This window comes from Carassius carassius, chromosome 27 (genome assembly GCF_963082965.1).
Source record: "Carassius carassius chromosome 27, fCarCar2.1, whole genome shotgun sequence".
Classification (NCBI taxonomy): domain Eukaryota; kingdom Metazoa; phylum Chordata; class Actinopteri; order Cypriniformes; family Cyprinidae; genus Carassius; species Carassius carassius.
In genome coordinates, this window is record NC_081781.1 from 28613253 (window position 1) to 28639210 (window position 25958).

The window sequence follows — 25958 nt, forward strand, 5'->3', positions numbered from 1 at the left end:
ATTGATTAAAAACTTGCTATCAAATGCTCACTCTACTGGTCATCTTCAGCTCAAAACAGAAATGCAGAACATTAACTGCTAACGTTTTAGACTAACGTTATAATGAGAGCACTATTGTAAAAAATAAAATAAAATTGTTAATTGTTATGGTTTCGCCGACGTTGTGTTAGCTATCTGTTCATCAAAACATAAAACATTATTTACCCCGTTTATATCTGCAAGTTGTTTGTTACACATTTTCCCTGTGTGTTAACATCAGTAATTATTTTAGTCGAATGTCTGACTTGACTCTTGTTAATGTATTTTGTCCCTCCCCCAAATATATGATTCGAATCGCCAAATATCGCCAAGATTCGACTATGAAAATCCTTAGTCGGAGACACCCCTAATATATATATATCATTACTCCAGTCTTCAGAGTCATTTTCTGCTCAAGAAACATTTCTGATTATCATTAATGTTAAAAACAGCTGTGCGGGCCAATATTTTTGTAGAAAACATTTGCAAAAAATTTTTTTTCAAGATTCTTTGATAAATAGAAGGTTAAAAAGAACAGAATGTTTCTAATTTCTAGAACTAGAGTTTCTAGTTTCTAATTTTTTTTTTTGTAAAATATATAAACAGTTACTTTTGATCTATTTCATGCATCCTGCTTAATAAAAGTATTAATTTGTTAAAAAGAAAAGAAAGTAGAGAAAACAAAGCCTTACTGAATAGTAAAAAAAATAAAAACCTGATTCTGGCTAATTCTTATGATGTGTTTAGCTAGAAACAATACAAATCACTAAAATAAAAAGAATACTACATCAAATGCCTTGTTTTGTTGTTTTTATGATGAAAATACACAATTTATGCCAATTATGTTTTTAAATGATCAACCATATTTAATAACAATGTAGTTAAATACATATATTTAAAGTCTTCATTTAAATATTTAACTGAAAACAATGGCATATTTCCTTCAAGTACTTGCATCGTTATTTGACGGGCAGATTGCTTCCTTGTACATGAATATTAATTGATTGCTTAGCAAGTTTCCCCAGAGCATCTAGTCCGGTCACAAGAAATCAATATTCATGTGCCAAACCCTGGCTGTCAGCTAATCAAGCAGGCCTACAGAGCAAACTCAATTAATATTCATGAGCCAAGCCTTCGCCGTGGCAACTTTTGTGAACTCACACCCAGTCTGTGCTACGGATGGAAGAGAAAGACTCCCATTTCATCTTTTTTCAGTTGTGATACTAGCCTTAAACTGTTTGTTTGAATGTGGATTTCGATCAGTTGAATATGTTGAACAGTACTGGCTAGCACTGCAGGATATTCTCCACGTCCCTCTGACTGTACGATCACCAACACCGACCGAAGGTGACAGACGTAAAGCCTTCACTTCCAAGCATGTTTTTTTAATGCGCTCTCATTGAAATTTCAGCAGATGGCTCTGAGGAAGACCTACTAGTGGTCCAAGCCATTTATAGATTACAACGTGACAACTGCTGGAGACTCAGAGACTTAGAAATTACTTTTAACTTCTTCCAAAGTGAAAGACGTCAGCAGCGTTTTTCTGATCTCTTCTGGAAAAAGAAGACCATTTTTTGCTGTAAGAGTGACTCTGATTGTCATATTTCTTCATTTATGGCCAAAGACAGGGAACACTGGATCACCAGAACAACAACACAATATGTGATGTTTTAACACTTCAAGAGTAGTTAGTTAACACTGGCTGAGTGTTAATAATGTCAACTCTTTCAAAAGAAACATACTCTGGGTGAGTGTTCATTTGAACTCTGAGGGAACCTTACAGCAAACATTTCTTAAAGAAGTCATGAAGTGCCTCCTTTTTGATTTTGCACTGTTCTCTGAAGTCCACTTCTAATGTTACCAAGATTTTAACATCAAAACATCATAATTTAGTAATAAACTATTTTCTTCTGTCGTATCAAGCAACGAAAGACTCACTGCTCTTGACTACAGCACGAAGCCATTTGTTTTGAGAATAATGGCTGGCTGATGAAGTTATTGGCTGGCTAGCCGGCTCAGCCAAAACCTAAATGGCTGCTGCAGCCGCCAAACTTTTCATAGCTGCAAATGGCTGAAGCTGCCATTTCATGTCTACAGATTTCTATGTTATAGTGATTAACTTAATCTCAATCTTTCCAAGCATTGCATGGCTTACACTATATTTCTACAAAATGCAATACAATGTAATAAAAAAACACCAGATTTTACTTTCACAACGTATGCACATATTTATTTTGTAGTCTGTATGCTACTAAAAATTTTCAAATAGCCTACAATTGATGGGAAAAAAATTACAGAGGGGTTTATGGATATCTACTTTTGTTATCCTGTAAATCAGAATATACTGTGTCAATAGCCTTAAAAAATGATTTTCGCCATGTTTTTTGGAATAAAATGTTATATATCAGGCTAGGAATAATATATTTACAAATCCCTCTGTAAATGTCTTCATAATATAACTAGGTACTACTGAAGTGGAGATTTCGGACTTGGAGTATGAGAGAAAGGTCATTTTGAGAAAACGGGCTTTAAAGATTTATCATCAGCCAATGAGATCGCGCATTCAGTCTTTTTACTTTCACGATTGGTTTCTGATAAAAAGGAAATGACCATATTTGGATCCAACAGGATTGTACAGAAGAGAGAGAGCTAAACGGTGCATGATTGAGAGGGTGACGGCAGAGATCGCGGAGAAGTATGTTGATTAAGAATGCAAACTTTTGTTGAATTTATGAGAAATCTACAGACGCAAACAGACGAAGTGTAGTAAAATAAAGACCTAAATGTGTATTTCGGACTTTTTTTCACCACAAGTCTGAAAGAAATGTTATTGAAGACAAATATCCAAAAATCTCCAAATTTACCAGGAAAAAAAACAATGTTTTTGCCTGCCGTGTCTCGCCTTAATATAAACACACACTGTTATCAGTATTATTTTGGACAAAGTTTTGCACATTTCACTTCAATGTACACTGAACCATGCGTTGTGAATTAGCAATGTGGAAACGGTGGTTTGTTACTGCAGTAATATCACGTTCAGTGCTATAAATCTCTCCGTTCCAGAATATTTGGTTCATAACAGCAATCTTTGATTCAGGTGTTTGTGCAACCGTGCCCTGAAGATTTAACAAAAGTCTGGGTAGGCCTAAGTAAAAAAAAAAGTAAGTTGGAATTAGGAAAGTATGTGAGAAGTGAGATCAAAATTACCTTGCTTGCTTCTTTCCGCCATTTCACCTCAGTGCGAGAAAAAAAATGCATCACTTCTTCTGTACGGAAAACGAGCAATTTTAATTGGTCGTCAATTCACTGTGAGTCTGTGTATCGTAGCAACGAGCACAAGACTGTGCTGTTATGAAACCAGTGGGAAAATAGATCTTGTGTATTGTTTATATATTTCGTGTGTGTATGTCTCTATGTGATAGAATTATTATTTGATGCAAATAATTCTAGCCGGCGGATGGCGGCTCAATTTGCCTTAGGAAATTATTGGCTGGCGGCGGCTGAAATTCTAAATGGCGGCGCCTGGCGGCGGCCTCGGGGTCTACTCTTGACTGAAGGACTTCGCTAACTTTAATAAGAAACAAAGCAAGATTAATTCTTACGGTGAAGACTATGCTGTTTTATTTTACGGTTGATTATTCAATTTCTGTAGTATTCTTGTTAGCTGAATACTTTAGACTTCCATAAAATACTTAAACAGTTTATGTCATTTGTATCTTTTTTATTGTCTTTGACCGTTTGTTTTGATTGTATTAATAATAATTTAATTATTTTCCAATTTTGAGGAATTTTATCACTAATATGTGTCCCATGTGTCTTCAGTCTCTGGGGTATATTTGTAGCAGTAGACAACTACATCGTATGGGTCAAAATTATTGCTTTTTCTTTTATGCCAAACATTATAAGGACATTAAGTAAAGATCATGTTCCATGAAGATATTTAGTAAACTTCCTACCATAAATGTATCAAAACATTTCTGATTAGTAATATGCAGTGCTAAGAACTTCATTTGGACAACTTTTAAAGACAATTTCCTCAATATTAATGTTTTTTTTTTGCAACCTCAGATTCCAGATTTTCAAACAGTTGCATCTCAGCCAAATATTGCCCTCCTAACAAACCTTACATCAATGGAAAGCTTATTTATTCAGCTTTCATATTATGTATAAACCTCAATTTTTTTTATAAAAAATGGTCACAAATATAAATTTGTGTTTGCCAGATTCCTCACAGTGCTCGTCTGTGTGTGTTCTGATTGGCTGAGTGCTCGTCTGTGTGTGTTCTGATTGGCTGAGTGCTCGTCTGTGTGTGTTCTGATTGGCTGAGTGCTCGTCTGTGTGTGTTCTGATTGGCTGAATGCTCGTGTGTGTGTGTGTGCTGGTTGGCTGAATGCTCGTGTGCGTGTGTGTGTGTGCTGATTGGCTGAGTGCTCGTGTGTGTGCTGATTGGCTGAGTGCTCGTCTGTGTGTGTTCTGATTGGCTGAGTGCTCGTCTGTGTGTGTTCTGATTGGCTGAGTGCTCGTCTGTGTGTGTTCTGATTGGCTGAGTGCTCGTCTGTGTGTGTTCTGATTGGCTGAATGCTCGTGTGCGTGTGTGTGCTGATTGGCTGAATGCTCGTGTGCGTGTGCGTGTGTGTGTGTGCTGATTGGCTGAGTGCTCATGTGTGTGTGCTGATTGGCTGAATGCTCGTGTGTGTGTGTGTGCTGATTGGCTGAATGCTCGTGTGCGTGTGTGTGTTTGCTGATTGGCTGAGTGCTCATGTGTGTGTGCTGATTGGCTGAGTGCTCGTCTGTGTGTGTTCTGATTGGCTGAGTGCTCGTCTGTGTGTGTTCTGATTGGCTGAGTGCTCGTCTGTGTGTGTTCTGATTGGCTGAGTGCTCGTCTGTGTGTGTTCTGATTGGCTGAGTGCTCGTCTGTGTGTGTTCTGATTGGCTGAGTGCTCGTCTGTGTGTGTTCTGATTGGCTGAGTGCTCGTCTGTGTGTTTGTGTGCTGATTAGCTGAATGCTCGTGTGTGTGTGTGTGTGCTGATTGGCTGAATGCTCGTGTGCGTGTGTGTGTGTGTGTGCTGATTGGCTGAGTGCTCGTCTGTGTGTGTTCTGATTGGCTGAGTGCTCATGTGTGTTATCTAACCTCCAGTCCATTTTCTCCACCAGGTAGGCACATATTAAAAAGCCTGTGCGGTTGAAGCCATGCGTACAGTGAACGCCTGCGGGAGACAGAACACAACAGTATCACACATTACTCACACGGACCAAAAGAACAATCAGTCTGGACACACGAACCAAGTCTATCTCATCATTTCTGGTAATTTATGCGGTCTGTGACCACTGATGACAGAAGCAAGCCCTTCATCTGTGGACTCACTGATACATGTATTAAATATGCAGCGCTCAGTGCTGAACTCTGGTCAAGCCAGCCGCAGCTTGCAAATAGCTGCGTGAACTTATTAAGATAATTACAGTCATCAGCAGGAAGTGCGGAGAGATGTGCTTCTCAAGTGTTTCTTTCACAGAGCTGGCCTTTTGTTTTCAGTTTGCCGCTTTTGCAACAGGGTAATAATCACAGAGTGATGAAAAACAGCAAGACGCAAAGGCCAAAGTCGTCCATATAGAGCCGCAATATACTGGAACTGATGATAAACATGATAAAAAATCAAAATGAAAGCATGCAGTTTTGTGTATTTTTGATTTAGAGTTCATTCAGTTGAGTGGATTTATATATTGTAAATATACGTGTCACTGGATCAACCGAAAACATCGAGTGGTCGACCGATATTGATTTCCAACAATTATAACTGGACTTTTTACTTGATCAGTACATTTTCAGAAGCTGCAAAAGATGTGAGATGAGAGCAAGCAACAGCCAGTTACATCTGTCTAGAGCATGTTTACTTGCTGCAAAAAAACACTGCAAAAGCAACACAGTGAAATGCAAAAACAGGTGCTTCCACAGACGCTGATAAATGAAGCTAGAGTTAAGCACGAGGAGTTCCTGACATTAACCCCGTCTACACCGGTGTCACAGCAGAGCACACAAAGCCCATTCAGATCAATGATGCAGTCTGCTGTGGATGTGAACACCACGCTATTTCTGACACACAGGCAAACGATCAGATGTTTTTGGAAAAGGCTGCTGTGTTCAGCGCAGACAGCACCAGTCCTGATCCTGTCCTTCTCATCCTAACAGACTATCAGGAGAAGTGTTGATGACAGCTGACTGAGGAGATAAACACAGACAGATTTAAACAGCGGCGAAAGACGTGGTAAAGCAACATCTCTGGTCCTGATCACTGCTCGCTAAAGACACGGCTCAAGCAGTGCTATCTAGTATCACTGAGATGCTGTTATACACTGTTGGGTGCAAGGCTTTCCTAAGCAATTCATTACTGGAATTTAATTATGAAGGGATACTCTGATACTTCTGATGTAATTAAATTAAATACTGATTGGAACAATTCGGAAAAAAACAACAGTGATTTAACATCTAATGTTAAAAAGTCTATGTTTTTAGTGTAATCTCCAATAAAATACTGTCCTTCGCTCAGTTGAAGAATAACTGATGCAATGTTGTATTATTTCTCTCAAAGAATCAATTAAAGTAATGCAATACTCTTCAGAGAGAGTATTTAGTACAATAATCTAATTACACTGTTGAAGATTTAATCAGCAGCTAGAAACTATTTACTTTTTTTTATGTAAGAGTAATCTACCCAATATTGTTTATATATATATATATTTATATATTTTTTTACTTAATTTTTCTTTCAATTTTAGCTTCATTTATATTTATTGTAATATTTATTTTAGTACATTAAATCAAATTAAATGAAAATAACAAATGCTGCCTTGGCAACAATCTAAAATGTATATAATAAAATACAATTATCTAAATATATATATATATATATATATATATATATATATATATATATTTTTTTTTTTTTTTTATGTAACAATTTTTTATGTCTGTACTTTTAGTTTTATTTAGCTAAATGTTACAATATTTTAGTCAGTAACAAATTTGGATGGGTTGTACTGTTCTGTTCGTGTGTGTGTGTGTGTGTGTGTGTGTGTGTGTGTGTGTGTGTGGTCTTTGTCAGGAGAGATTCTTTATGAAAAAGCATCCATCAATTGTAATGCGTGTGTTCAGTCATCAATCTGCGAGCTGCGTTCAGCCCACTGTCAGCCCAAACTATTACAAACAAAAACACAAAGCTTGTTCAAAACCATATGCAAATGAGTTGTGCAAAGCTTCCTGCTTCCTGCACTGCAGCGTGAAAGACTCGACCTGGATTTCTGCACACAGCGATCAACACATTTAATTTCACATCTTAGCCAAATTGAACACATCATGAATTAAAAAAAAAAATAGATCAGGAAATGTATGAGGCAAATGTAAAATCAACTGGATTTGAGTGACGTGACAGGACAGAAACCAGCAGAAGAAAGCACACCTTCTGGAGTCACGCTCCTGACCTCAACACGGACTCGGCCTGAACTCAAGAGAGCAATTCTGTCCAAAGAATATTGCAGAAGAAAGGGTCTGTAATAAGAAAGGGTGCAAGAGTCCATGTCTGAGCTGCAATTACAGGAAACGATTGGTGGAGGTTATTACTGTCAAAAGAACCAGCAATAATTGATTAAATCTTTTTAATCTTTTTTTATTTTTATGCATTTCTTAATGCACACTCAAGGATGCATTGAATCAAAGAGATTGTTCTATTATTCACCAAAGAAAGAAAGAAAGAAAGAAAGAAAGAAAGAAAGAAAGAAATCCTATCAGAATGATTTCTGAAGATCATGTGACACTGAAGACTGGAGAAATGATGCTGAAAATTTAATTTTACAGTATAATCAAAAAATATACATTTTAAATTGTAATAATATTTCAGAGTATTTCTGCTTTTACTGTATTTTTGATCAAATAAACTATTGTTGTCAAAACTATTAATCACATCCAAAAAAGAGTTTTTGTTTACACATGTATGTGTGCCATGTATATTTATTTAAGTATATATAAAAATACACGCATTCAGAGCATATTCTGAAAACATTTACATGTATACACATCTTTACAGTAAGTGTTTTGAACAGTGAGCTCAATAAAGATGTAAAGACAATATTTGAGCAGACTGTCTGAATGTTTATAGTTGTGACTCAAGACACACAACATCTTATCACCAATTTATGCAGAATTCCACATAAAGGGTTTTTTTCCTCCTCCAACTCTATTTATCTGCTGGTGGACATTAACCAACAGCCAACACAGTCTAGGAAAGGTCAGATGAAAAGAAGAGGTAGTGCGAGTTATTACATTTCAAAGAGAAATTACAAAGACAAACACTTTGCAATAATGTTCACTGATGAAACGTTTCCAATAACACCAGAAGCATACATCATATTCAACAGGTTTTCTCTATATATTCCCCCAGGAGTGAAACTCTGGATGAAATTAATTTCATACATTTTCCTCATAACCTGATAAAGTGTCTTTATTAGTAAATCATAGCCAATGGTTTTTTTAAAAGTGGACACAAGCCAGATGTTAAACGATGACAAGGTGAACAAACTCCAGCGAGCGTCAGGTCTGTTAGCCTTCACCTGAACATCACATTTATACTTTATGACTAAATGAACTTTCTTATCAAAGCGTTCTCACGTGGACGCCGCTGTATCAGGTATTTTTGGGATTATGTCCTCTGGCAATACAAAAATAAAGATTTCATCAGAGGCAAACGTGATAAACGGCACACATTCTTCTTCATGGTGATTTTACATCCCAGCCCACAGCGGTCCGAGTCTCTAGAAACCTGAACGCTGCACTGATGACGCTCGACTCCACTGATGTCTGAGCCTCGACGGACCGCTTGCAACTGTTATTTATACATGGGAAGATCTACTTCAGCACCTCTGAGGGGGTTTACATGCAGTGTCATGATGTGGCATGAGAAAACTACCAAACACAACAAAACTGCGCTGAAAGAGCTGAGGGAACGCCACTGGGGATGGGATGATTTGACTTTAGATCTTTTTCCACGCCAAACATAAAAACCATTCAGCTTCCTAAGAATAAACCACCTGGTGTTCAATCATCACGGATGTACAATTACTGTGGAACGATCCTGGTGTCACTAATTCAGCAGAAATGTGACTGCATCTTCACACACATTAAACTAGGACACAACCTGATGGCCTGATGGACAACAGGAAAGAAAAGTACCAGGATGCACCTCAACAAGCTGGATTTGAAACAAAAGAGAGCGATTCATGTATAAGATACAGATTTACATTTCTTGCTCACGCCATAAATCTCTTAATTCATTTGTGTTTTTTCTTTGTTTTGATGACTTCACTATTCTTAAACAATTTGGAAAACAACATCAGAAATAACGTTCACATTTGGCAAGCGTCCAGTGCGAGTAAAAATGGGTTCGGTCGGTGTGTAAATAAACTACTGTCTGCTAATGAAACATCTGTTGTGACTAGCATCAGACGTCTTTCTCTCTCAATGTGGCGACAGATGTGTGGAGTATTCCTGAAATTAAGGCACCAAAACTAAAACCTGAGGAAGAAAACACTGTGTATTTTCAGGCTTTTACGACAGACGCAGAAGCAGAGACTCCCTGGCTGTAGCATATGATGTTCTGTCCTTGATAGAAAACGGTTTTATTGTAATTGATTGCTGTGCTCGAAACTGAATTTTCAGCCTCATTACTGCAGTCTTCAGGTTCCTATGATCCTTCAGAAATCATTCTAAAGTGCTGATTTAATATCATTATTAGTGTAAACAATACTAAATTTAGATATTTAACAACATTTAAAAACAACAGAAAACAACATTCACTTGAAACAGAAATGTTAAGTAACATTATAAAACTCACCTTTGATCAATTTAATGCATCCTTGCTAATTATTAACAAATAAAAATGTACTGACCCTGAGGTTTTCAAGGGTAGTGTGTGTGTGTGTATATATATATATATATATATATACATATACATATACATATACATCCATATTCATCTATATTGAGACAAACAACTCGCTCTAAAATTTTAGCAATAAAAGCTTGATCTAATGTAACTTTAACTAAGATCTATTGCGTGTAAAGGAGAGTATGACAGTAGAAATCAACAGTGATTTAGTGTGCTTGCAGACCGTCACACGACAGTGCAGCTAATTTAGTTTATTTAATTTAGCTAATTTAATTTGATTTGGTTAATGCTCCGAGGACAAGTAACAGAGATCTAGGGCTCTCTCCCTGTGACCCTGTGCTGTCAATCACACTGTTGCCGTGGTGATAAGGATGACGTCACAGAGTCCATCTCTTCCAGCAGCAGTGTATTAAACACGACTCAAGAGCGCCTCCAGCAGGACAAACTCACCCTCGCGGACCAGAGTGTGGGGCAACCATTTCTTTAGTGCCATGTCAGCATCGTAGGCTATTTTCACGGCAAACACCATTCAAATAAGGGCTAGTTAGATATTTGAAAGAAACAGTAAGGACGCATTAAATTGATCAACAGTGACAGCAAAGTGTTTTATAATGTAGATTTTAAAAGAAGACACTTCTGAAAACAGGTTTTATTTATACAGTGCTGATTTTAATTAATTTTAATTAATAACTAAAAAACCATTTATATTTTCTTTGCGATAAGAAAATTGATTTTTTTTGTGCTGTCAAAAACACTTTGTTTACATAATATGGGTGTGTGCTGTGTGTACTTATGATGTTAATATATACATGCAAATATTTTCTAAATATATGCTGTATGTGCGTGTATTTATATAGACATAATAAATATACAAAATGCACACACGTATATAACGCAAACCAAAACGTTTATTTTGGACGCGATTAATCATTTGACGGCACTAGTATAAGTCTTCGAACCAGACGTGATCTGAAACATCATCAAAAGAAGAGTACATTTGCAAAAACAAACAGCTCAAAAAAAAAACTATTGTGCATCCCAATTAATCTCAATCAGACTGCAACTAGTTGGCTCATTTTGAATAGAAAACTGAATAAAAACATAAATGATGTGTTATCTGTTTTTGCAAATAACCTCTTCAAATGATAACCAGATGCAGGAGAAACTTTGGTTGGTGGTTTGGGTTTCTAATAGTGATCAGATCTCATCGCTCCAGCATCCTGCATCCATATAACTGCATATTATACGACTAGCACATCAGGCCTGGACAGGACTCAGCGTACAGGTATTGTTGGGATCAGGTTTAAGGTGCTTCACTGCTCTTACCGATGAGCTCTGTGGGCGTCTTCTGGATGAAGTGCTCACACAGCCTGATGAACTTCTCCGTCGTCTCCGCTGCGGGACATTCGGCATGACTGAACGAGACACAAACACAGCCATATGAACTGAACTGCTCTCGTTCACACAGAACAACGTTACCATTTCAATGCACCAAAATACATTCAACAAAGCTCTTTTTCATTCTTCTTGCAGGGGTAAAAGGACACATTTTGTGCTAAGTTTCTTCATTCCAATGCACTCTTTCATTTCAGGCCCTAAATTCACTCAACAGTATTTTTTCAGAGCACGCTGTCCGATTGGTTGTGTTTAACATCTTAGCAAGTGAAAAACATCTGTATTGTCTGATAAATGTTGTCATTTTATATTTATGCCCTACCCTTATATATCAATCATTGAGCATCATTAGCATAGCTACCTTCACTGTAGAAATAAAGATCATCTGATATATATATATATATATTCATATCGTGGTGTCAAATCATTAATCGAATCAAAAATAAGTTTTAGTTTACATAATATATGCATATATACTGTGTATATTTATTATGTACATATAAATACACACATACATGTATATTTCAGAAGAATATTTTATGTTTATTAAATATATTTTTGAAATATAAATGATATGAATATAAATATAGACGTAAATACATGTAAATATTTTCTAAATGTATACTGTATGTGTGTGTATTTATACATACATAATAATATACACAGAACACACATATTATGCAAACAAAAACGTATTTTAGATAATATTTAGATGTTATAATGACAAATCCTAGCTGTGACAAAACCTAATGCAAAGCAAAAGTAAGTTCTGAAATGAGTAATGCTTGCTGGGATCTTTCTGCTATTCGCTTGTTAAGACTCGTGTCACCATTTCCAGATCCAAACGCTCTATCAGATGACAAAAGCTAACAACAAATGTTGCTAATATACACTCACGCTGTGATATATATGTAGAAAATCACATGATCCTTACCTTGATCTCCGTAAGAGAAGGCCAGACAGTGATTGATCTTTGACAAATCAATAAAATACTGATCTCTAGTATGCCCTAAACCGAAGACTGTAGTGTACAAAAGCATATCTTAAATGTGTGATACAAGTAGACAGTTCTCGACTGAAACGAGTAACTTAACAAGCGGATAATGCTTCAAATGCAAGAAAAGCAACACAGCTTTCGGTTTGTATAAGCCACATACCCTTTGCAGGCAAGTTTGACGTATTTGATTCCTTCTTGTTCTATCTCTGCTCGGTCGTAGAAGCGGCTGGTGTTCGTCAGGTCCACGAGCAGACCCATCTTCACCTGGCCACAGCGTCACGTTAACATTAATCAGTCAGAAGAGCAGTACATACACGCTTACAGGGAGCGTTAGCACAACGAGGAAAATTACAGTTGTTCCAAAGTGTCTTTCGTCTGTTGAACACTACAGAAGATATTTTAAAACATGAGGGTAACCAAAACAGTTGACGGTAGCCATTGCCTTCCATAGTATTTTTTGTATACACCATGGAAGTCAGTGGCTGCCACCTACTGTTTGATTACCATCATTCTTCTGTGCTCAACAGAGTTGGTTTGGAACAACTTATGGGTGAGAGAATGAAGACAACATTTTTCATTTTGGGTGAACTGTCCCTTTAAGAGGATGTCCATGTACCTTTAAGCTTTTGAGATAGTTGGACAGCATGCTGGGATGAAACCGGTTCTCCTCCGGGACTTTATCATCATAGCGTGGTCCCAGCATGGTTTTCATGGGCAGAAATTTGCCTGCAGAGAGAAATCATCATGACATGTCCTTTAACTTAATGAACACTCACAATGATGACTTGGTACAGGAAACATTTACAAAGACTATTCCTGAGATACAATGACAGTCATGTAGCAATTTTTATTTTAAAAAGGCAATAATAGTTTACTCTGATTTTAGATGCAAAAATTAGTCATAAAACATACTATATTTATTTTAGAAAATAATAATAATTTCAGGGAATAAAATAATTGAAATGTTTTATTTATTAAGTCCGCACTCATGAATATTAATTAGGTCACAACCTCCAATAAGGTCGAGTCTTCTCATTAATATTCCTTAACTATGCCTTCATCATAGTACTATTCGTTAATCGCGTATGCCTCTCAGCAAATCAGCAGATCGAACGTAAAATGACGCGATTAATATTCATGAATCAAGACCACGCCGATCCCGCCTTTTACCCGGTGACGTACTTGTGTTGACCTGCGCGTAGTGAAGCTAATCTGGCTAGCCACTCAGCTTAAAACCATACAAAACAAGTTTAGAGAGGTCCTTGTGTCTACTTTGTCGTCGTACATGATCATAATTAAAAATACACGTAGTTAAGTTAACACTGGTTTATTTTGGCACATGACGCAGTGCAATGTTAGCCCTGTAAATCAGTGCTATGAACAAGCACAGGCTAATGGCTGCTAAATGAAAGCATTGGGTTTTAATCAGGTTTACTGAAGCTGCACTCACACAGCTCAGCGCTTGGGTACATTAATGCTCTCTAATAATTCTCCTAACTCTAAGAACACAACTCATTTTTTCGTAAAGAGCGAGTGTGGGTTAGCAGAGCAGCGTTGTTGACAGCGGTCTAATATCTCAGAAGCTCACCAGCCACAGGTTGTCCTCTTCTGGGACAGTTCTTCCATCGCGGAGGCGCTCCGGTTTGAGCCATGCTCCCGCTGAGAGCGAGCTCGAGTCTGCTGTGAGGATCCTCGCTGATCCGCTGATGCTCGGGCCCTTCGGTTCACACACACCCAACACTGTTAGCGGCGCACAGCTTTATCAAGAGACTCTTACTCGGTCATCAGTCATGAGACGAGCTCCATGAGGCGTCCGCTTCTCAAAGATGCTCAGAAGTAAACAGTTATTCTCCACGGAGCCCCGCACTTCTGTGCCTTTACCACAGACTGTAGTGTATGTTTAACTGAAACCGGCAGAAGTGACCGCAGGCGGCCTGCAGGGGGCGCTAAACACAGATAGATAGATAGATAGATAGATAGATAGATAGATAGATGGATGGATGGATGGATGGATGGATGGATGGATGGATGGATGGATGGATGGATGGATGGATGGATGGATGGATGGATAGATAGATAGATAGATAGATAGATAGATAGATAGATAGATAGATAGATAGATAGGTAGAGCTGGTGAGTAACTAGTTACATTTAACAGAATTGCATAATTGAATTGCAAAATAGGCTTAAATGTAACCTTACATAGTTAATGAGAAAAAAAGTGTAATTAAATTAGTTACAATGAAAATGTTAACGCACCTTATTTTATTTTGTGTGTGTTTCTTGTGTTTACTTGTTTTGTGTATTGTTGTATATTAATAATAAAATTGTAAAATTATTACACTGATATTGTAATATTACGTAATATTGCATCATGTAGCTAAATGTTTTATGTTAACAATCATGCAATAGATAGATAGATAGATAATTTGGCGAAAAGATTTGTTTCAGTTTCTAGAAGACTGACTATAGAAAATGATCTCACGATCGATTGGTATCCTACTTGTTTGTAAAACGTAGAATCCTTTGTTATGAATAATTTTGACACTATTTTTTACTACAGTATTACTCTATAGTTCATTCTGTATTATTTGCAGTATGTATTATAACGTCCTCGAATGTTTTCAAACAGATGTTATGTAATAGAGTGCGCATGCGCAGTGTGCAGCGCACAGCCATTAACGAGAGAAAGATGATGTGTCTGCTCTGAAACGCGTTATGTTCGACTATTTTAATGATATCCGCGAAGACAGAGATCAAGACATTTGACTGTCACCTTCTGCTCTCCTCGGGACCCGACCGAGCTCCACACGTTTACATCACCATCAGAGTCTGTTTACATCTGGACGTGTTTGAGATATGTATATAAAAGTTGTCTAGATTGTTAAGTTGATATCATGCTGGGCGATGCTCTTGGACATCGTGTTGAATCCAGCGTGAAGATAAGCAGATCCAGACAAGCGCTCTTGAAGAATAGAGGACGAAACGTTCACAACACACCCAACAAAGCGTCAGGAAACATCAACAAAAGCTGCTTTAAACCTTCATTAACCACCAATGAAGAGCTCAAACCAGCTCAGTCTAAACCAGCCACTAATAAACAGGTAACGGGCTTCACTGCTGTGCTTACACCAGGTTTTGTGCATTTCCGTTGCATTCTTCATCTTGGACAAAAGAGGAAAATAATCTATTTAGTCAGTTGTTAGTTGGATAGTGTGTTTATTATTTTTTTAAATGAATAGTCTGACAGTAAATAGTCTTGTGTTGGTTTAGTGTTTAAAGATATGGGCAAATTAATGAAAGGTTGTGGGTTTGAATCCCGGAAGTGTTGATCCGTGAACCATCACCATGTGCTCCTGAAACCTGACAGACACTTCAGCATCACAAACACAGACTTATGACCTCTATAACTAGGGCTTCAAGCACTAAAACTGCTATGTGTGCTATTTATAAGCTGTAGGAAATCAGACACGGTTTTTAAGATAACTTTTTTATGTATTCATGACAGGAAGGTGTAAAACGTTTTAAGTGATTTTCAAGTTCAGGCAAGTAAACCCAACCATTTTTTAACAAAATGTATAACTTGGAAGACCAAAGTGTCAGCCCTGTTTTGGACAAATGAACAGTTTAAAAGACTTGGGGGTTTTAACGATTGTGCACTATTTACATTATGAAATTATTGTTAAAGTGCTTACCAAGGTGGACAGAATTATTTTTGTTAGAACTGAAGACTGGAAGTTCACCTTCCACTCTGTTAAAGGTAGGGTAGGAGATTTCAGAGAGGCTAGCAATATCAAGCTAGCTTTGAAACCATAAGATCCCACCCTTCCTGCAAAACACTCTCCAAAGCCACGCCTCCTCTAAAACACATGACCGGGCTCAGACAGACCGGAGGCTAGCGAGAGGCGCATCAACGCTGTCAGGTTACCTCATGTCTCATTCACCGGTGAGAAAACTTTACAGTACAAAGCGCATCGTATTGCAATAATTACATCTTCCATTCCCGCTCGGTCTACGATAGCGTAATGAACGCGCTGGTGTCGTATCATGTCTGCGCAAACAGGATGCACAGAGAGCCTATCGTAGCCCTCGGACCGAGGAATGTGATTGGACAAACATTTTATGATCCTACAGACGCTATAATTACATTTAGACCACTTAACTTAGTGATTGCTATCTGGATGTGAAGAGACATGTGTTTGAACCAAATTACCTACCCTGCCTTTAAGTCTTTTGATTATATGTTTTAGATTAAGGGAGGCACTTCCGGTTTGGATAGACTGAAACAAAGCTTTTTCAAAGATTACAAGATTGCACGACTAATATTAACCCAATTATGAACCTGTAAAGCTATTTACAAAACATAAATTTATCAAAAGGGTCATTGATGAACACAATATATATATACATACACACACACACACACACATTTTAGCCAAATAAAAATACATTTTTTAGAATTTTTTTCTCTATCTTTTAAAATCTTTTTACATTAATTATAATGTCTCCTATTATAAAGTTTAAAAACATGACATACATTTTATCTATATATTAGAAATTATCTTTTTCTTTTTTCTTTTTAATGGACACCACCTATTTTGTCATGTCCCTCATGGCCTTCTATGAAAGTGTTCTTGGGATATGAATAATAAAATTAGAAAAAAGTCCATAAATTTTTCTTTTCCCATTAATCTCTATCTGTACTTTTTTGCTAGTAATGTTTTTTTTTTTTCTCTAAGTAAATTCATGATTGTTCAATAAAATCATATTATTTAGTTCTGTACCTCAGTAACCCCTCAAATCATTCTCCAGCCATAAACATAATAAACTGATCCTTATATGATTAATAGAAAGTGACACCATATAACTCTTGTAAACAACATTGTGAGCAGACATAGTCAAGTTACTGTACCACCTTCTTTTATAACTATAACATTATTAATATTGTGATATTGTGATTGTCAAGCTTAGCGACTAAACCCTGTTACATCAAATAAAGATAGAAAATGATTACTTTTGAAAATGATCTTTGTTTTTTTAACAATATACATGATTTCTTAATATTATGCATATCATGTGCTCTCCTGTTATTCACTTAATTAATTTAGGGCAGGGGCTGTTTTGAGAAAAAAATCTCAACACCATTATTTATTTATTTATCTATCATAACAAGGTTGTGAGATTGTGATGGAGTTGTTTTTAAACGCTTTGGTTCTGAAGTTATCCAGTAATTTAAATGAATTATTATATTTGATCAAGAATCTTATACCACATGCATATGTTGAATGTAGTAATGTCCATGTCAGAGCTCTGTGTGTGTGTGTGTGTGTGTGTGTGTGTGTGTGTGTGTGCGCACACTAGGGGTTGCACAGACTTATCGACTAGTCGACTTCAATGCTCTGCCATGACGCTGGTCCTATAGAGCAGTGTTTCCCGAACTTTTTTTCTGGGGATCCACATTTTAAAGTCGATAAATCCTTGTGACCCAATAAACATTAGGCCCATATAGTTCATATATCACAAAGAGAATTTATGCATTAACAAAATATGTATGACCATTTTCAGGTCAGTTAAGCTTTCACTTAACTATTTAAAAGAGATACAGATATTTGACAAAGCACAATTATTTTTTATTTACCTGTTGTTGACAATAAGTAAAATGCAGAGGTGAAATGAGAAAGGAAGAGTTGACAGGGCATCTCATTGTTTTCATATTTTCATCATTACAGTGTACACAATTTATACTTTATGAGACAAAGTGCAAAATAGGGCAGTTAATCATTTATTTTTCTTCCTATCATCAATAAAACCAGACAGAATCAATGCATGCCTTTTATATAACATTCAATGCTTTGCACATCTACCAGAATAATATAAACAAATTTCTTACTGAAATATTTTTTGAGAACTTTTTTATGCATCCACTGTAATATACACATTTTATAAAGTGCACAGTATGACAGGCTCTCATTTTTTTGTACATGAGGAGAGTGCAACACGCATATCAGGTGCAGCATTCAGTCTATTCCTGTATTTTGTCTTTATTTTTGTGCGAACTGAGAACCCAACTTCACATTTGTATGTAGTTGTAAAAGGAATAAGCAACAGTATGCTTGCCTTGCTTAAGACAAGGTATTCAGATGAAATGCTTACCCAAAATGATGATAATGTCATTTTTATGGCTGGTTGCCGAGTGCAGAGCGCAGCTAAAGAAACATATTTCAACAACAAAAAAAAAAAAACGGAAGAAAACGACGAGCTCCCTCGTGCGGCTAATTGGTGAACTACACATATAAATTTTTAATCAAGAGTATATAGCACACTGAAAAATAGTGCTCGACTTGGCGACCCATACAAAATCTCCCGCGACCCACTTGTGGGTCGGGACCCCGCCTTTGGGAATGACTGCTATAGAGGGCGCAACAGGATAAGAAATCTCTGAAGGACTTCCACATTTACGCTCCGTTTCCAAATAGTTAAAATGACAAATACATGTTTACTCCGAAAGCTCCACAAGACATGTTTGATTATTATGTTACTGGATGTGTCATATGCCATAGCCATGCACAAGGGGTTTTGTCACATCTCCAGACTTATTTGTTTATTAATGATGTCATCAGCAACAAGTCGACATCGACTACACTTTAAAAAAAAAAAATCAAAAGTCTTTCAAGCCCTTGTGTGTGCATACGTGTGTTCTGCCTAGATTTCCACATCTCAGTGTTCAGTAAATTCTACAAATAATTCGCCATAATGAAAACGTGAGCAAAGTTTGTTTTAAATATTTGCAAATTTATATTTATAAACATGTACATAAGTATCCACAGCCTTTACTCAATACTTTGTTGAAGCAGCTCTGGGAGCAATTACAGCCTCAAGTCTTTGAGTATGATGCTACAAGCTTGGTCGATCTATTTTTGGACGGTTACTCCCATTCTCCCTTGCATGACCTCTCAAGCTCCATCAGGTTGGATGGGAAGTGATGGTGCGTCGGTTTTCAGATCTCTCCAGAGTCGTCCAGTCAGGTTCACAGAGCTGTCCCGTAGCCACTCCTTCGTTATCTTGACTGTGTGCTTAGGGTTGTTGTCCTGTTGGAAGATGAACTTTCTGCCCGGTCTGAGATTCTGAATCATTACCATCAATGCCATCTCAATATTTTGCTGCACTTATCTTTTTTTCTATTCTGACGAGTCCCTCAGTCCCTTTGGCTGAAAAACAGTCCCACAGCACGAGGCTGTTTCCAGCACACTTTACTTTTGGGATGGTAGAGGTTGATGAGCAGAGCTGGTTTCCTTCAAACATGACATGATGCTTGAAATGGAGGTTTATCAGAAATCTCGCCTGAGGTAGTCGGAGGGTTCTTATGGGTCTTCACTTGCCACATTATCATAAAGCTCAGATCGGTGGAGTGTTGCAGTGATGATTGTCCTTCTGTAGGTTTCTCCCATCTTCACGTATGATCATGGAGGTGGAGGATGATCAGGCTCTTGGTCACCGTCTAGACAAGGCCCTTCTCCAACAGTTGCTCAGTTTGGCCAGGGGGCCAGCTCTAGGAAGAGTCCTGGTTTTTCAAACTTCTTCCATTAAGGGTAACAGAGACTACATGCATCTGTGAGCCTTCAGTGCTGCAGATTTTTTTCTGTACCCTGATACAATCCTGTCTCAGAGGTCTACAGACAATTCCTTGAACTTCATGCCTTGGTTTGGGCTCTGACATGCACTGTTACCTCAGGGGCCTTATATAGACAGATTGCCTTTCCAAATCTTTTCCAGTCAACCCAATTTACCACAGAAGGACTCCAATCAAGTTGTAGAAACATCTCAAGGATGATCAGTGGAAACAGGATGCACCTGAGCTCAATTTTTTTTATATATAAATTGGCAAAGATTTCAAACAACCTACTTTCACTTTTTCATTATGGGGTATTGTTTTCAGAATTTTGTGGAAAATAATTTAATCCATTCTGGAACAAGGTTGTAACATAACAAAAAGTGCTGCGAATACTTTCCGGATGCTCTGTACAGGGGTATTGTATGTTGGTGGAAAACCAGAGACTGTGTGCTTGATGTGCTTCTCCATGTGGAGATCTTGAAAGAGGTGTGGGCCAGATACTGAATAACACACTAGTTATATGTTTTATTTTGATGACCTAACCAGTCAGTTTATAATCTTCTAATGTATACGATGTTATTGTTGTTTTTCCTGCAGTCGGGTTAATAAAACTCAGTTCAGTTGGAATTTATATCTGTTGTCTTTCTTGATAACATAATGAAATACAGTGTTATATAGAAAATCTTAAAAAATCTTACAGGGAATTTAAGTAAAAAAAACAACTACTTATATGTTAAGCTGTATTTGTCTCTTCAACCCTGTTACCATCTTCAGCCCCGTCACACCTACATTTTTATTATTTATTTTTAAAAGTTTATGAAAAAGTAATTTAATGTTTGTTGATCTCAGTCTGAGATGTTTAGAGCAATCATAAGAAAACTGATTTTAGTTCAAAGTTTTTAGTTTAGTTCAAATTCTGAAGGTAACCCACTTGATCAAAAATGAGGTTGCCGTCACAAAAAATATAATTTCAGGCTTTAATGTTGGAAAAGTGTGAGATTTTCTGTAGCTTTTATATTTGCAAATACTGAATTAGTGTGAGGGACATATGATTAATAGGGAAAATGTTGATTTCATTACAAATACATTTTATGATCATATTCAGAGAGCTCCTATAGTGTCCATAACAGGGTTGAAGATTAATAGTGCCTTAAAATAAGGACCAATAATAATAATAGGGATTTGACGCCAGAGGTGCGAAAATATGTTTTTCACAAAGATAAATATGTCATTAATGCTGTGGGGTGTTCAGAAAAGTATTATTTGTTAGTAAAAAAATCTAAAAATGTGTAAGTCCAAATCGTACTGGTTTCGTGGATGATTAAGACATTTCTTCTTCTTCTATTGTTATGTTGTACATTAGCAACATATTAGTTCACTGCTGCCTCTCACTGGTTTATTAATGTCATTGGTTCCTTTGTGGCTACTTGAATATTTTATGTAAGTGTCATTCAAAGGAGTGAGTAAATTGTTTTATTTGCCTTGAAAGTAGCTGTAACTTAATAAAAACTAGTAAGTATAACAACTAAGTAAAGATGACTAATTCAATCCAATGAAGGTTAACTGTTGGATTTTACAGTGTGGCAGTTTACAGTTTACTCCCGTAATTTGCACAAAGTGTGGACATACAGTGTGGACATTCACCAAAAATAAGCTAACATAGGTTTATCAAATAAGGAATGTCATGTCTTTTTGGATTTTAATTTTAAAATGATTATTTTCTAGTTTTACATTACTCTGGAACGCTAAGGGGTAGATTTCTTTTCACCTAAATCCTTGAGACTGCTTTCATTTCCTTCTATAATTATTTTCATCCAAATTTTGCAGACCAGAAGCCAGGGATGCTGGCAAAAAGTTTGGATTCGTCAATATGAAGATATTAAGTAATATAAATGTCACACATTTTTAATGAATTACCCTGTACTTTCTGAAAGCAATGTTCAAACCTAAAGGGAGAAATATTCAGTTACTGGATAATGTACAATTATCTGTAAAATATTTGTATTTTATTTATTTTGTGTACCAACAATAATTTTATACAAAATTCTGCTTCACTTTTTAACTTAGTTACTGGTTCAAAGTTTTAGTTAAGAAACAGCATGTTTCCATCCAAAGATTCAACTTGAATTACTGGAAAACTGGAATAGCACATTAATAAAACGTTTGCAAATAAAGCATCGTATGTTATGTTTGCTGAAATCATGTTATAGGTCCAAAACCAATGATGAAAGGATTCAAATCTCTGTGAAGAAGTGTTCTTTGTGTCAGAGAGAACATCAGCAGTGGGGACTGGGTGTCTTACATGATCCTAAGTGTTTCCTGTTTGTCTTCAGCAGCTGAAGTTAAAATCTGAAAGTGTTGAACGAGGAATCCTGCCCACCAGACCGTCTGTCCACAGCTCGAGCCGTCTTGAGAAAACCACCGACAACCTGAACAAACGGAGAGTGTGGAGCAAGCTAAGAAACGCGTCCGACGACTCTCAGCTTCCCAAAAGACAGGAGACCCCCACACACATGGGGAATAGCACGGCTGAGGGCCTCAGGAGGGGGAGCGTTGGCCCTCCTGAGCTCTCGTTGGAGGCAGAGAAGAATTACGCTGGAGCAAAGTTCAGCGAGCCGCCCTCGCCCAGCGTCCTCCCCAAACCGCCCAGCCACTGGGTGGGACAAGGTGCTCTTCAGCATACAGCCGTACAGATGTCTGTGCACCTCAAAACCCTGCTGAAGGTCCGAGCAGAACCCTGAGCTCATTAATGGGACACTTCAGAAAGTAGTTCGGACTGGTAACATCCCGTTCAAGAACTACTGAACTCTCCAGTTGTTTATGAAAGCTAATGTGAGTTAAAGGGAAAGTTCAGCCCAGAATGAAAGTATTTACTAGGGCTGGGAAAATAAATCAATGCATCGCGAATCGAGAAATGATTCAGAACTTTTCCAAAAGCATCACGATTCTTTCTGGAGTCAATTCTGAGCTCAGTTTTGAGCAGAAGATGATGCTTTAGAAACAGCTGTGAAAAATAATCCACACCCGAGGTGTAATGGCGAGGTGTTTTCTAATAACTCAACGGCCCGAGTCAATTATTCCTTGCGTATTCTAGGCAGTGATAAAGGCTATGTCGATTAGCATTGAATTATTATATACTTCAATGAAAATTATAATAATAATAATTATAATATAAACTCAGATAAATCCTATATTGTCAAAGTCATCAGTGAAAGCAATTGAATCTTCTGTTTATTCAGTTCTGCGGGGCGTATAGTTTCTCTGGCCCTCAGATGAAGATTTACTACTTATCACAGAACCGCTTCACTGACAAAAAGCACATGACAATCACAGCTTTTGTCTAATCGTGATTTGTCGTGCAGCCCTAATAGATTAGAGCGTCATCTGCTATTAACATCGTAACTCAAGAGTCGATTCCAGAGAAAATCGAGATGCATTCAGAAGATCTCAGAATCGATTCATGCATCGATTAATTGTCCCAGCTAGATTATTTACTGAGCCAGCTTCATGTCCTTCCAAACCTGTGTGATTTACTTTCTTCTGTGGAACACAAAAGATGATGTTCTGATGAATGTTAATAACCAAACCGTTTTGGTTACCATTGACTTGCACTGTATGGACAAACTCTTGAAATGTTCCACAGAAGAAAGAAAGTCGTTTGAAACAGAAAATGATGACTGAATTTACATTTTTGGGTGAACTTTTCCTTTAAATACGACAACATGTGGAAGTGAAAACACAGAGACATTGAATTTGTGTATATTTTTTCATGTTAATTTACCTGAAAAAGTCAAATTAGTTTTGTTACTGAAGCTTATAATCTGTCTCACGATGTCTTTACGTTCATGTAACACCAGTATGTGTAACGTTTTGCACAAGAATGAAAATATTGTGAGATATTTAAGAAAGTGTGGGGCAGATTCCCAAGAGGTCAGCACACAGACAATCAGCCTGAAGAACTGGGCCGCTAATGACAAGAAACTGGCGTTTATTTTTTAGTTACATTTTTTTTTACCTTATATTGAAGCACTGTGGACCGACCATAAGTAACTGCATATGTCAGTCTTTGAGTAATGATGTTTTTTATTTCAGTTGAACAATTTGTTTTTAATTGTTTGAATAATGTACCATTTTTTTGTACAGAGTCCCACGCATGACATATGGGAAATATATCAATTGTTGCCACAAATTAAGACATTTTCACACTTTCATTTAAAAGTACTGCAATATGAACAAAAGTACAATAACATTTTGTCTGCAAACATTTTAAACAAATGGGTTTTTTTTTGTTTGTTTTTTTCTCCGCAGTATTTCTTTTAGATAGACAGGTTAAAATATTTCTTGTAAATCTCAATTTAAACATTAATGTAATCAGATTACATTAAATATAAAACCAAAGCTATTTGTCACTAGCTGGGCATTAACATTTTTCTAGAAAATATTTTATAGTTTGTTATAGAAAAACAAGTTATGCTCAGAGTCCAGAGCGTCGATCATAACATTATAACAGGCATCTTCTGAGTAGAGACCTGCACGATCACTGACCCAACACTGTGTGTGTGTGTGTGTGTGTGTGTGTGTGTGTGTGGGTGGGTGGAAGAACACACACTAGGCAGTCTTAACCATGCCCAAGCGTGTTTGACTCCAAACCCTGGTTCGTTTGACTAGTGTGATCGCTCCTGGCTCGGTTGGTTGGTTTAGCCGTCCCTGGTTCGGTTGGAAGATGTGGGCCAGAGCGCGGTTCAGTTCTAGATAGATCAGTGAGTGTGAGCGCTAACACTGAACTTCTGATACACGCCGCATGATAGCGTGAACATTTCTGAGTGGCAAGAGTGATAGATCTGTAAAGCAATATATTGTGAGTTACCACGTTCCAAATGACTCAAAATAATAAACCACAAAATTAACAAACGATTCACTCCACTGTGTTGAGCACAGTCTTCACGTGCTATCAGAAACTTCCTGTTTCACACTTGTGAAGTCGTGATTACGACTCATTGCATTCTTACCTGTTAAAAACGAATAATTGTTGGTGTTAATTAATGTGTTAACACGATAATAACGCGTTAACTTGCCCAGCCCATATATATATATATATATATATGATTTTCTTTTTTGTGTTGCCATGTCATGCGCAGGGCTCTGTAAATTTTGCACGTGTAAATGTTGGGATGTTGCACTTGATTTTAAATTCTTTCAAACTAATTTCCTCACTGCCTTTCAACGTCATTATTTGTTATCATCTGCATCAGTTCAAAAAGAAAACACAAGTGGATACAATAATCATTTGTATATTTTATTTCCACACATGATGAAATAAAGGGTTTTGGCCCCATCATTTGTGTGTGTGTTTGGAGACTTGAGGTTCATTATTCATATTGTTCTGCTGATGTAAGTGTTAACTGTTCAGTATTTCTGCAGGCTTATGGAGTATAACTAATGTATGAATTTACTTACAATAACAAACCAGCCTCCTAATCATTGACGTCAGCATGAAACAAAGTTACATCATTTATAATAAACTGCAATACTTAAAGAAAAAAAAGAACTGCTAACTTTGATTTAGACTAAATCATGCAAGCAGTTCAGAAATGTAAATTTGATATATTTAAATTCAATATAGAATAATTGCGTAAGATTTCAAATGACTTAGTTCAGAATTAGGCTCAGTTTGAGAACATGTTACATTCTTAATCTTAGTGTCCTCCTTTCCCACCTAAAGCCAATATCTTCAAGCAAATGGAGATGAATGCAAAATTTATTAATAACATCCACAAATCTGACTTGTGATGCATCCTAGATTGATAAATCACAGCATGTTCGTTCATTTAGGCCAGAAGAAATCTGGTCCCCGACTGAGCCTGGGTTCTCTGTATCTTTTCTTTTTTTTCTGTTTATTGACATTCGGTTGCTTTGAACATCTGTGTTGCATAAAGCTTTCTAAGTAAAGGGGAGGTGACTTGAGTCAAATAAAAGCTTAAGCTTTAAAACAAGAATACG

At 37.0% G+C, this 25958-nt stretch overlaps 2 protein-coding genes across 3 annotated transcripts in view; one reads left to right on the forward strand and one right to left on the reverse strand.

The window, feature by feature from the left end:
• The window catches only part of rngtt (RNA guanylyltransferase and 5'-phosphatase), a 125615-nt gene extending 111343 nt beyond the window's left edge, over window positions 1-14272 (reverse strand). The window contains exons 1-5 of the mRNA XM_059513328.1: window positions 13935-14272; window positions 12963-13072; window positions 12507-12610; window positions 11281-11369; window positions 5151-5226 (exon numbers count right to left, since the gene is read on the reverse strand). Coding sequence (XP_059369311.1) covers window positions 5151-5226; window positions 11281-11369; window positions 12507-12610; window positions 12963-13072; window positions 13935-13998 — 443 coding nt within the window. The 5' untranslated portion in view covers window positions 13999-14272. The remainder of the gene's footprint in view (window positions 1-5150; window positions 5227-11280; window positions 11370-12506; window positions 12611-12962; window positions 13073-13934) is intronic.
• A 746-nt stretch (window positions 14273-15018) lies between these two features.
• On the forward strand, window positions 15019-22946 carry pnrc1 (proline-rich nuclear receptor coactivator 1). Of its 2 annotated transcripts, none has more exons than XM_059513329.1 (2): window positions 15019-15450; window positions 22292-22946. In XM_059513329.1, the coding sequence occupies exons 1-2, from the start codon at window positions 15244-15246 to the stop codon at window positions 22697-22699; spliced, it is 615 nt and encodes a 204-aa protein (XP_059369312.1). In that variant the 5' UTR covers window positions 15019-15243; the 3' UTR covers window positions 22700-22946. The 2 variants fall into 2 exon arrangements, with proteins under 2 accessions (XP_059369312.1, XP_059369313.1); XM_059513330.1 differs by having other exon boundaries at window positions 22295-22946.
• Window positions 22947-25958: the final 3012 nt, after the last annotated feature.

Bases quoted from the DNA above. Each gene is read 5' to 3' on its own strand.
- pnrc1 (XM_059513329.1), top strand. From the start codon at position 15,244: ATGCTGGGCGATGCTCTTGGACATCGTGTTGAATCCAGCGTGAAGATA. The intron at 15,451-22,291 runs GTAACGGGCTTC...GTTTGTCTTCAG, and splicing joins AACCAGCCACTAATAAACAG to CAGCTGAAGTTAAAATCTGA.